The sequence below is a fragment of the Callorhinus ursinus genome, unplaced genomic scaffold, assembly GCF_003265705.2.
Source record: "Callorhinus ursinus isolate GAN/ISIS: 27379988/994484 unplaced genomic scaffold, GSC_fseal_2.0 scaffold4, whole genome shotgun sequence".
NCBI lineage: Eukaryota > Metazoa > Chordata > Mammalia > Carnivora > Otariidae > Callorhinus > Callorhinus ursinus.
In genome coordinates this window covers 141326577-141339461 of record NW_027397066.1, presented here as the reverse complement: position 1 = coordinate 141339461, position 12885 = coordinate 141326577, and the positions used below count along the sequence as shown (strand labels likewise).

Below are 12885 nucleotides of genomic sequence, written 5' to 3'. Positions count from 1 at the left end.
GCCATGCATTTTTGATCAGCTGCCTAAAGTTTTCTAACTTCATTTGAAAGACTTATTTAAAAAAATATACCTGTCTTACCTGACTGATCAAAATATAATGCATCTGGGGCGCCTGGGTGGCTCAGTCATTAAGCGTCTGCCTTCAGCTCAGGTCATAATCCCAGGGTCTTGGGATCGAGCCCCGCATCTGGCTCCCTGCTCCGCGGGAAGCCTGCTTCTTCCTCTCCCACTCCCCCTGCTTGTGTTCCCTCTCTAGCTATGTCTCTCTCTGTCAAATAAATAAATAAAATCTTTTTTTTAAAGAGATTTATTTATTTGACAGAGAGATAATGAGAGATAGAGAGCACGAGAGGGAAGAGGGTCAGAGGGAGAAGCAGACTTCCTGCTGGGCAGGGAGCCCGATATGGGACCCGATCCCGGGACTCCAGGATCATGACCTGAGCCGAAGGCAGTCGCTTAACCAACTGAGCCACCCAGGTGCCCCTAAATAAATAAAATCTTTAAAAAATATATATATAATGCATCAAACACAGTGTTTGACACATAGGGATACCTCAGTGAAAGTCATCATTTATAAGCTGTGTATTTTGTTATTTTAGCTGATTTGTCTTTTCTGTTTTTTTTTTTTTCTGGGTAATTTAAGTACTTGTAGCTGGTAGTTTATTTATGCCATCGTTTTTATTTTTTTTGTTTTGTTTTGTTTTGTTTTTATCTTATTGCATTACTTTAATGAATGACCAAGAAAAAATTCCTAAGGAAATATGGAAGGGATCCTAAGAGTTTAGTTAATTATTCATTGTTCAGAGCTAAATCAGGACACTATTGACATTTGAGGTCAGGTTATGCTTTATTTTGGGGGGCCTACCTGTGTCTTGAAAGATGTTTAGCAGCATTTCTGGCGTCTAGTAAGTGTCAGCAACAATCCCTCCTTCACAATTGTAACAACCAAAAATGTTTCCAAATGTCCCCTGGGGGCAAAATCACCCCAACTGAGAACCTCTGATTTAAGCCATCCAACAAGGCCATGGTGATTGCATTATCTTAAAAATCTGTAATAATAGCCTGTCCCAGCATTCATTACCCTGATACTTGGGGTCTTTTCTATGAGCAAACCAGACCTCTCCTGTAGTAAGATCATATTTTCTACTTTGATCCTGTGATTAAACAAATGACTTTAACTTACTTTCCCTGACAAGTGTCAACTTTGCCCATTGAAAAATCATTTTGCGGTCTTGCTTTTCACAGTAACTCCTAACTGAAGTATTCTCAATGCTCAGGGTCTTAGATAATCAGGAATGCATTAATCATGTCTTTCTCTACAGAATTTCCATTTTTTGGTAATTATAAACTAATGAGCATGCCCTTTATGTGATATTTTAGTTCACTTATACTTTTATAAATATTTCAGCTTTGTGATAATTAAGTAAATTGAATATCATCAATTAGAAATTCAATCAGTGGGTGTAGCTAAAAAATATTTTAAAATAGTACTTTTAATGTCCTAATATTCTTTGAATAAAATTATTCATGACGATGTTTTTGAAAAGCAATCCATAAGTAAATAAAACTAAATGGTTTTCTGATTACAAGGAGTAGATTCTTATAACTATCAACATGGGGTGGATTTGCTATCCTTCTGATTCTGTTGGTCTTTACAGAAATGTACACAGAAAAAAGAGAGTTTGGTAGAACCATTCTGAAAAAGAAATTGTTTTATTTATAAAGTAATTCTTTTTCAAAGCTATAATTTCATCACATGCAAATTTTAGACAGCTTAGAAAATTTTTGTTATGTCAAAGGAAGTTATCTAAGAGGTGAAAGTTTTTAAACTCACAAGTCATGTATTTTTGTTTTTCATTCAATTATTTTCAGGCTTTCATTTTCTTTGAATAAAAAAAATCACTTTTAAAATAAACCACATTTAGAATGTAAATGAGTATGGCGTAAAGCATCTTTGAAGGGAGATAACATATTTTAAAATTTTTAAATTTAATATTAGCTATAGTTAATATTGACTTTTGGCTTTGTCTGTTCACATACGATTTACAATTGTTCTTGAACTTTTCTTAAATTATGTCATGAGTCAGAATTTTCATATGACCAGATCCAGGGTTCTGAAATATTAAGTTAGAAGAAGTTAGAGTAAAAAATATTACATTTGAGGTTTCAAAGTTTTATATAACTTATCTGGCTTTCATTAAAGTGCTCATAATTTCTTATCTATTTCTACTTTTCATCAGCCATTAGGCATTTTAATTACATTTAAAATTCATTGTGATTTTACAAGTCAAAATCATTTCCTTCAATTACTGAAACATTGAATAATAATAAAAAATGATTTTTTGAAAGAGTTTATTCCTCTAAAAAAGCCCATCAAGCCACTACATATATATTCCAAGCGTAATAATTTTAACTCATTTGTTGAAAGGCTAGTTATGAATTTTGCCTGTCCATTAGAGTTATTTGACAAAGAAAAAATGTTGTACAGATATGAGTAATCTGATTAGTCATTGGGTATATTCAGTGTTTCTTGGTATCAGCCGAAGCTGAATTAAATTAGTCACTGGTGCATTTGTCAGTTGGAGCCAGAAAGTCTGCCCTAATATTTAATTTTAAAATAATTTGCACTGAGTAAATTTATGGACATAGCCACTAAAGAAATCACATTACTTTAGAATTAGCAAGATCTATTTCTTTTAGAGTAGGAAGGTAATTATTGCCTCTTAAAAGATGGAGTAGGTTTACAATTTTTAAATCATGTCAAATTGTGCAGTTTTGAAATATTAACAATGAGTTAAGGATAATCAGGCTTAAAATGCTACAAAGAATAATGTTTACAAAGAGAATCAAAACAAATTAAGCTAAACTAAAGAAAACAAAACAAAACTTCATGAGCCATAATAATTTTGACTGACTAATTTCATTCAGACTCTGTTAACATCTGAGAGCCCAGTTCATGGTAGCTACTGCTCTAGGAAAACCGCCTGTTTAATTCTTAAAACTCTGTAGATTCAGTGTTATTATTCCAATGATCCATATGAGAAAATCAAGGCTGAGAACATTTAAGAAACTAACTCCAAATGCCACATTTCGGAATTAGTACTCATAGAGTTGAAATCATCTGTCTTTTCCGTAGCATGTGTAATAGAATCACCCGTGTGCTATTGTCCCTTTCTTTACTTTGTATTGAGATAACTAAATGTATCTAAATAATCATTTTTTTTTCTTTGTATACAGTGCAAACTAGAGTATCAGGCATGTGTCTTAGGAAAACAGATCTCAGTCAAATGTGAAGGACGTTGCCCATGTCCTTCAGATAAGTCCACAAGTGCAAGCAGAAATGTTAAGAGAGGTAAGTGATGAAAATTTATTTACAGATTTGCATTTGTTTTTGCTATTAAAATGTTTTGCAATAAATGTTGTCATTAAATACAAAATGAAGTTTACTATGTAACAGTAATTACATTCTAAATGAAAATTTTTAAGTCTCAAGTATTATAGCAAGTAATATTTTTCTACAGATTTCTATTTATCTTGATAGTAACAGTTGGATGTTTCTTTTCTACATGTTCACCATATATAGGAAATCTAAAGCAATGCCTTCTATAAATTATTGTGTCTAAAATGTGTTTGACGTTCCTTTTTGTTCTTTTGGAGCAAGTCAGTGGTAAAGTAGTAAGTAATAAAGTAGTTTGATCAGATGTGAAACCAGTCAGTTAGTACAATCCTTTTAAAATAAAAATGTCTACCCCATATATAGTATGTGTGTGTGTATGTGTGTGTGTGTGTGTGTGTGTGTGTGTGTAAAATTTCATAATAGAATGATTTCATAAATTAAACTTTCTTTTGATTAGGCCTGGAGTCCTTAAATCTTTCTTTTTATTGGTTTGGTGTCTAATAATAAAATAATAAAATACATTTAACTCCCCATGTGTTATTGTATATGAGTTGATCTTTTGTAGGTTATTTATTGTAGTTTACACAGTATTACTTACATGTTTGAGATACTGTTTATGCCTTTAAAAATATCTCTATGGCTGTTTCATTTCTTTATGGCTGTAGATAAGGAAGGAAATTTAGGGAATAGATGTTCCTTTAAGTCAAAGACTATTTTACAGAGCATCATCATCATTTATCATATATTTTGCAACCATATGAATTTTGTAATTTAAAAGTTATTATTGTAGGTTCTCAACACAAGAATTGAGTTTTGTTGTCTTTTCTTATGAAAAATACAAATAACTGATTTGTAGATAGGAAAAATCTTAGTGAATATGAAGTTCATTTGATATAAAGTACGTATTTTGTTAAGCATGGTATACTTGATATTCCATGTTATAGTACTATGATAAATATTTAGTACAGATAAAGATTTTCTTTTAACTTTTTATTTAAATTCCAGTTAGTAAACATACAGTGTAATATTAGTTTCAGGTGTACAGTATAATGATTATAAAAGTTTTGGAACTTCAATTATACCACATAGATTGGTCTTTACTCATTAGGTAATATTTCAGATAATTTAAAAATGAAAACCTATGTTATCATATTACCTTTAATAAGGCAACTAAGTCAACTTTAATACTTAAAAATAAATTGACTTGCAAATTCATGGTGAGCTAGTACTCAAACATTAGGCAATGTACACAAAGACAACATGTGATGGAAGAAAAGCTCTAAGCTGCCTTCCAAGAGCCCTGTTCTTTAAGCCTCACCTTTGTTCCTTACACCAGCTTATGTCCAGCTTCAGAGCTTGCTTCCTTCTGGATTCCCCACTCCACCATTTCCCCAATCCACTCTTCTAGCATAGTCCAAATTAGGATATTCGGCATGACCTTGAATATATTAATCAGCCCCCATATAATTAAGAGCTAATTATAGTTTTCCTTCAACTGAAGTACTTTAATATCTCTGCCTTCCTCATACCCACTCCCTATTTATATAATCGAATACATTTTCCTCTGAAAATCACTTCAGGTACAAAGTAAATCCTACCTTGGTATTCAACATTCATGTCTCATTCTTTTCATTGGAGGCTATTAAGAACAGTTGAAAAGGAGTATCATAATTAGCGTATGACTCTAATACATCACACTCTTCAACAAGGTTTCCTTTCAATAAGATTCCCTGCTTTTGAACTTACTTTTGAATCAGAATATGTGTTTGTTGTTGATCAATTTATTCTATCCTCCCACAAACTGCAAATGAACTTAATATGCTTTAAATATGGAAGGTAACACATTTGAGAAGAGGATTCCTTGTGGGTAAACAATGATTATGTTTCATGTTGCTCAGATTCTCTGGATGACATTTATATTAATATGTCCAGAAGGAAACTTTTCTTAAAGTCACATCGTCAGGGGACAAAGATCATTTGTGTTCAATTGTGTGTGGAAAGAGAGGTAAGAAGAATTTAAAATAATCCTGTCCTGATGGATTGTCAGGGCAAAGCGAGTACAGGATTTTGCTAGCTGCTGTGGAAAAGCAGTACAGAAAATTGTGAATGTCATTTCCCAAAGGCCAAGAGACATGGGAAATATAAAACTTAGTTCAGTATCATTTCTAATCTTTCAACTGTCATTTATATTAGAAGCATGCCTTCGATAGACTGACTTTGGCAGTGCAGGAAATTCTGTTTAATAGCATCTCTGTTTTAGAAGAGTGAGGAAGAAATTACCCATGATGAAATAGTTTTTAAATCTTTCTGACTTCCTACATTTGAGGTCAAATTGACATCATATTATATTTTTACTATATTAAAGCAGAATAAATTCTTCAAAGCTACTTATAATCTATAAAAACTAATAAAAATGCATTTCCTTTATGGAGTAGAAAAAAATTTCTCCTCTGTTCTAATGTATTCAATAATAGATATACACAAATTGGTCCAAGTATATACAGTCAAGTAACAAAAATTTAAAAAATAACTTAAATTTTTGAAATTCCAGATTCTGAATTTACATAGGTAAATAAGCATACATACCGTACCCTCTTCAATTGTTAACTTAACGATACATTTTTCTGTTTTTCAAACTCATAAAATCAAGATTACAAAGGCCATATGCTTCTAGGTTCTTATAGGGTATTACTTTCTTCACCCTAGTCACCATTTTTTTTTAAAGTTTATCATTTGGTCACAAACACAGAATGATTATTTGGAAGGTTAATCAACTTCATTCAAAGACTATTGACATTTCAGATGAATTTTAAAGCTAATATATTTTATATAGCCAGGTTAATATGAAATTCATGGTTGTGATCACGGTCTATGAAGAGATCATTTTCTATAGAATTTGCATATAATATATAATGCAATCCTAAATCTTAGGAGGAATTTGCGGTACCAAAGATCAAGAACAATGGAAAGGACCTTGGAAAGTGTTTATTTTGTAGTTGGTAAATCCAAATTCAAAGGAATATACCCTAGAAGTATCTTAGATGATCTACACAACGGTGGTATGTAAACACAGTAAACTTTAGACCTATGATATTCCATAAGTGTTCCATTAGGTTATTCACTTGACTGGCTAGATTCAGAAGACCCTTTAAATGACATTTCTTTTTAGTTTCAAATTTGAGTATTCTAATCCCCCAAATACTTTTTTTAATAATTATGTGTCTATATAGCTATTATGGTTTTGTATATCTAATCTCTTAAAAATTTTATTAATTTTAAATAATATCACTTTAATGCTCTTTACCCTCACCCCAACATGCATCTAAACACACACACCTTCATGAATTGAAATACTGAGTTGGAGTGGAGACAGCAAGAGAAATGGAAGAGAACCCATAAAATATTTCAATATTATCAAAAAGATAAAAGAAAGGAAGTGTTGATGAGGATGTGGAGGAAAGGCAACTCTTATACACTGTTGATGGCAATGTAAATTGGCACAGCCATTGTGGAAAATAATATGAGCTTCCTCCAAACACTAAAAAAGAACTACCATATGATCAGCAATACCACTTCTGGGTATATACCCAAGAAAATGAAATCAGTATCTCAAAGAGATGTCTATATTTGCATTCTCACTACAGCATTATTTATGAGATATGGGAACAACCTAAGTATTCATTGATGGATGAATAGAGAAATTGTGATATGGAATATTCCATCCCATGTATATACTAAAACAGAAGATTCTGCCAAATGCAGCAACATGGATGTACCTGGACAACACTATGCTAAGTGATATAAGCCAGAAGAAGAAGGAGAAAAACTGCATGATCTCTCTTATATGGAGGATCTTAAAAAAAGTTGAATACATAGAACCAAAAAGTAGAAAAGTGGTTACCAAGGGTTAGGCGATGTGGGAAGTGGGGGAGAGGTTGGTCAAAGGGTATAAAATCACAGTTATGAAGGTTGAATAAGTCGAGAGATCCAAGGTTCCACATGACTACTGTGGTTAATAACACCATTTTGAATACTAGAGACTTGCTGAGAAAATAGATGTCAGGAGTTCTCACCATATGTAACACACACACAAAATGGAGTGAGGAGGTGACATGTAAATTAGCTTGACTGGGTGATTTATAGAATGCTAATAAAAAAATACCAGTTTGGTTTTTTTTTTGGTCTTATGGTTCATAGTTTCCATTACATCCTCACCTGCATTTTTTTGTACAACTTAAGTTTCCTTTTATCAAAAATTGGGAATCTTGTAACTCAATCTATTTCTCTTTTACCTTCATTCTCTAAGAGTATCAGAATTAAATAGATGCTCATTCACTGTAACTATTAGCCTGCATACTAGACTTGCTTGCTTCAGTTTTGATTGTAAATGTGTGTGTGTGTGTGTGTGTGTGTGTGTGTGTGTGTGTGTATGTAACTCTTTTACAGAACTTCTTTCTGTTTTATGTGGTGTTATCCTGTGGGGTAGCATAATTTATTGGCTAAAAGTATAGATTCTAGAATAGTTCTGCACTGGGTGTGTAACCTTTGGCATTATATTTAAATTTATGTGTCTCAGTTTTTTCACCTGTAAAATAGGATATATACATAAATTGTAAAGATTTATGGGTGTATTTCCTCAAATTAAACCATTTTTGAATTTTCATGTCATTTTAATTGATGACACTTGTTAAATGCTGTTGAATTCTAATACAGTATATAATTTCTCATACATTGTCATTTTAAATTTTATTCTTTATGCTTTTTTTATCAGATTGGGTACAAAATGCTTGGAGAGTTTTCATTTCTTTAGTTAATAGTATTTATACACTGGAAATCAACTGTGCATTGAAAGTTTGACATAACTCAGCAGTTGAATTCTGTCACCTAGGAGTTATTATTGGTTATTTTCTTTGATAAATCTTTCACATTCTTTGCATAGCTACTGGTCTTTGCAGAGTGTATGTGTGTGTGTGTGTGTGTGTCTGTGTGTGTCTGTGTGTGCGCATGTATCTTTGTCATACAATTATGCTAATTTATGCTTTCTCAAATAAATATCTGCTTATTTAGATTTTAAATATATTAACCTAATTGTCCAGGATACTGTTTTTGTTAACTAAAAACACCCTCTCTGGTCATTTAAGATTTTCAGGAAAATTATATTTTTAACTACAACTCCAAACACATTTGTTAATACCTATACCTTCATTCCTTCGTTGTTTTTGTGATTATAATTTTGTGGAGTTTATTTAAAGATTCTTGAATTCTTCAGTACTTGCTTTTGCTACTTAGTTTATATCAGAATTTGTGTGTATTAGTGTTAAGTTGGCACCATAGGACTAGAAAGTTAGAAGAAAGCAGTTTTTTTTTTTTTAAGGATTTTATTTATTCATTTGAGACACAGAGATACAGAGAGAGAGAAGAGAAAGCATGAGCAGGGGGAGAGGCAGAGGGAGAGGGAGAAGCAGGCTCCTTGCTGAGCCAGGAGCCCGATGTGGGGCTCGATCCCAGGACCCTGGGATCATGACCTGAGCCGAAGGCAGACGCTTAACCATCTGAGCCACCCAGGTGCCCCAGAAGAAAGCAGTCTTGATTCATATGTTGTTGCCGAAGGCAGCGTAAAAACATATTTTTCAAACATTGAGCCTTGATAGCAGCCACACATTTTTAAGCACAATGGGTTTAACAACAAAGTACGAGGACATTGTGCTTGCTTTTATTCTTGCTTGGGACCCACATTAGGCACAAGGTAAAGAAGACATTGTTTCGAGTCCCTCTTGTATCAGAGATCATTATGCCCATGAAAGTCATGTGTGGAGTCACAGATCATTCAACAACAGAAACAAAAAGAGCTCTTCTTTTAATGAAAGATACCTCATCCAAGACTGATTAAAATGTTTTTAAATACATGTGGGGAGCTATAGATTTATAAAGTCTTCAGTTGTCTCTTGACATGCTGAACTAGAAAGTTTGATAGGTTTTATCCACAAAAAGACAAAATATGGGGATGAGTTCTGCGTTCTGACACAGTCATTTTTTTCTCTATTCACTTCATTGCTCTGGATCATGTGGAGCCCTATTAAGAAACATAATTTACTTAATTATTGTGCTATGATCATAGCTGAATTTAGTTAAAGAAAGAACATTGAGTAAGAACTTATTTATGCTTTCTTCCAATTGGAAAAAAAAATATAGTTTTACTATTTATTTCTCATATGGACTTTTAAAAATCCCCTTTATAATGGAATGAATTTTCAATAGGAAACAGTTTAACATCAGTGTATTAATATGCTCTTAGAACATACAAACTTCTCCATGAAAAATAATATTCATAAATGATAAGTTCTTCCATAATTTTGCTTTATTAGATTCATAAAAAAATAAAATTAAATAAAATTATGGGGTAATGTTAAATGATAATTTATAATAAAAATGAAGCTTAATCTTTTGGAGTATTTGAAAGATGTTTCTGGATTAAAATTGATATTTCTTAAAAAACAGAACATAACCCAGAAAGAGACTTTTTAAATTTTATTTTTAGTTGAAATATATGTGATACATAACACTATAAATTTAAGGTGTATACATGTTAATTTGTTACACTTATATTGTAACATTATTGATATTGTAGTGATAATTTGTACCTATCATGTTACATAATTATATCTTTTCAGTGGTTAGAATAATTAAGTTCTAGTCTCTTAGCACATTTGATGATTATAATACAATATTGTTCTCTATTCACTATAAATTCACTGTAAATTCGGTCTCTAAGACTTATTTACTATTCATTGCAAGTTTGTCTCCCTGAACAACACATATCCTATAACCCCACCTGGTAACCACCATTTTACTCTGTTTGCTTTTCGATTTCACAAATGACTGATAACATACAACATTTGTCTTCCTCTGTCTGCCTTATATCACTTAGCATAAAATGCACTCAAGCTCCATTCATGTTGTCACATATGGCAGGATGCCCTTCTTTCTTATGGCTGGAAAATATTCTATTGTGTATATATATATACACCACTTTTTTTAAAGTATAGTTGACAATGTGACATTAGTTTCAGGTGTACAACATCTCTATAGGTTAGGTTCTACTCAACAGAAGAATGTAGCTACCTTCTGTCATCATGTAACACCATTACAATATTGACTAGTTTTGGAAAGGGATGGTTTTAAGCATGGAGATAGCTGTAGCTCTTCCCTGAAGAAGTATTTTTTGTGTTGCTATTTAGGTGATTGATTTCAAACTGTACACAAATACTTTTATTTTCTGCATAAAATTATTGTAGGATTAATCTTTATCTTCCCTATAAGTTAAAGTTAAAAATTTTGTATCTTAAGTTTGTGAAGCTGTATGTTACCAGGTATAAAAGCAGGGAGAGGGGCGCCTGGCTGGCTCAGATGGTTAAGCGTCTGCCTTTGGCTCAGGTCATGATCCCAGGGTCCTGGGATCGAGTTCCGCTTCGGGCTCCCTGCTCCTTGGGAGCCTGCTTCTCCCTCTGCCTCTCTCTCTCTCTCTCTCTCTCTCTCTCTGTCTTTCATGAATAAATAAAATAAAATCTTAAAAAAAAAAAAAGCAGGGAGAGCCCTGTATTAGTTCTTACACCACCGAAGGACTATTTATACATAGTCTTTGTTTCACTCCTTTCAAGGGTATATCTAATTCATTATTTGAAAACAATTCTTTGCAACATATAATATAAGAACGCTTTTTAAAAGCAGGAGTGATAGTCACAATATTTAACAAGTATGGAATGGGCCCCAACAAATCAGAATTGATACAAGTCCAATCAGAATCAATGTCCACTGCGATATGGTTTGCCTTCACTTATAGTTGAACATTAGAGACAACCAAAAGATGAAACCAGACACTGCACATTTCTGGATTCAAAATGGATATGTTGACATTGTTAAGAGTTTGATATCAGCCAACACTTTTGCTGACATTCGCATGGTAAAATGTGTACATTTCTGTGTGTGTGTGTGTGTGTGTGTGTGTGTGTACATTTCTTGAAAGAACAAATAAAAATGCACCAAATAGAGGGATACTGTTATCCAAACTGTCTCCGCACTTGAACATTTATTATACTGGTCTCATCTTCTTTGTATTTTAGAGACTTAAATCTTAACCCAGAAACCACATTCTATTCAAGCTTAGTTCAAGGAAGAAAATAAATAATAATTGCATAACCACAAATAAAGATATAAAATAATACTATTTCCAGTAATACACATGCCCACTGTCCCCTGTCTACATAATACGTATCTAAAAAAGTATAATCAGCCCCATACTAAACAGTGTTGTTCTCCACCAATATTGAAGATAATGTAAGATTATGAGATGTTGCTATTCCACTTCTAATATAGAATTATAATTTTTCCAAATGTGGAAGTGAGGTCAATTTTTTTTGTATTTAGAACTCCTGAAAAGTTCTTTTGTAAGTAAAGAAACCACAAATTATATTTAAAGTTAACATCACATGTTCTGAATATTTCTTTGGAATAACATTTCAGAGTTTAAATTATAGTTTCTTTATGTAGCTTGCTAGCTTTTTCCAAAACTTTCAATGAGTCCCCAGGATCCTGATGATAATTTTAAGCCTCAAAATAAAAAAAGAAAGCAAAGTCAATGAAGTATTTATATAGTCCAAAAAAATTGATGTAGCATTTTGGAAGATAAGAAAAAAATAGACCATCAACTTTAGATATATATTTTTTTATAGAAGAAAGCATGAAGTCGTATTGAATTAAACCCCCTGCAAAAATGAGAATATATTCTTTTTCTGTAGATTATATTTAGAATAAGTAATTTAGTTGAACTAAAGACACTGTGTGTATTACTCTATATTTATTTGGTGATACTATTAATATTTTTAATGAATTACTATTAGTGAATTTACTGAATGAATTATTTTATCTTAGAAATAGAATAGGTTCGGGTGCCTGGGTGGCTCAGTTGGTTAAGCGACTGCCTTCAGCTCAGGTCATGATCCTGGAGTCCAGGGATCGAGTCCCACACTCCCTGCTCAGCAGGGAGTCTGCTTCTCCCTCTGACCCTCTTCCCTCTCGTGCTATCTCTCATTCTCTCTCTCTCAAATAAATAAATAAAATCTTAAAAAAAAGAAATAGAATAGGTTGTTAATTACATATCAAATTACCTGCTACTTTGCAAATGTCTAAAATGAGAAAAGAAAGAAAATAATGCTACTGTGTGATGGATGTTTCTGTTCATAAATATGCCTATGTATTTTTTCAATTTCAAAATACTTACAAAATTAAAATTATATTTCATTGTACTCTATATACCTCCACAACTAATTTTAAAAGCATATTTTGAAGTTTTTCATGGTTTTTGTAGGTTTTTTTATTACAGTGTATCTTTTCACTATTTGTTTAATTTATTTGGAAATCATAGTTTAAAAGATCATGATAATGAATAACAAAGAAATAATATTTTGAGTAAATGTTTGGACAAAACAGTC

The 12885-nt window shown here is 32.3% G+C and overlaps 1 protein-coding gene across 2 annotated transcripts in view; it reads left to right on the top strand.

Moving 5' to 3' along the window:
• Positions 1-12885, top strand: part of SPOCK3 (SPARC (osteonectin), cwcv and kazal like domains proteoglycan 3) — a 466791-nt gene that overhangs the window by 311599 nt on the left and 142307 nt on the right. For both annotated transcript variants that reach the window (XM_073892466.1, XM_025874422.2), the window contains exon 6: positions 3238-3352. In XM_073892466.1, the coding sequence (XP_073748567.1) occupies positions 3238-3352 (115 nt within the window). The remainder of the gene's footprint in view (positions 1-3237; positions 3353-12885) is intronic.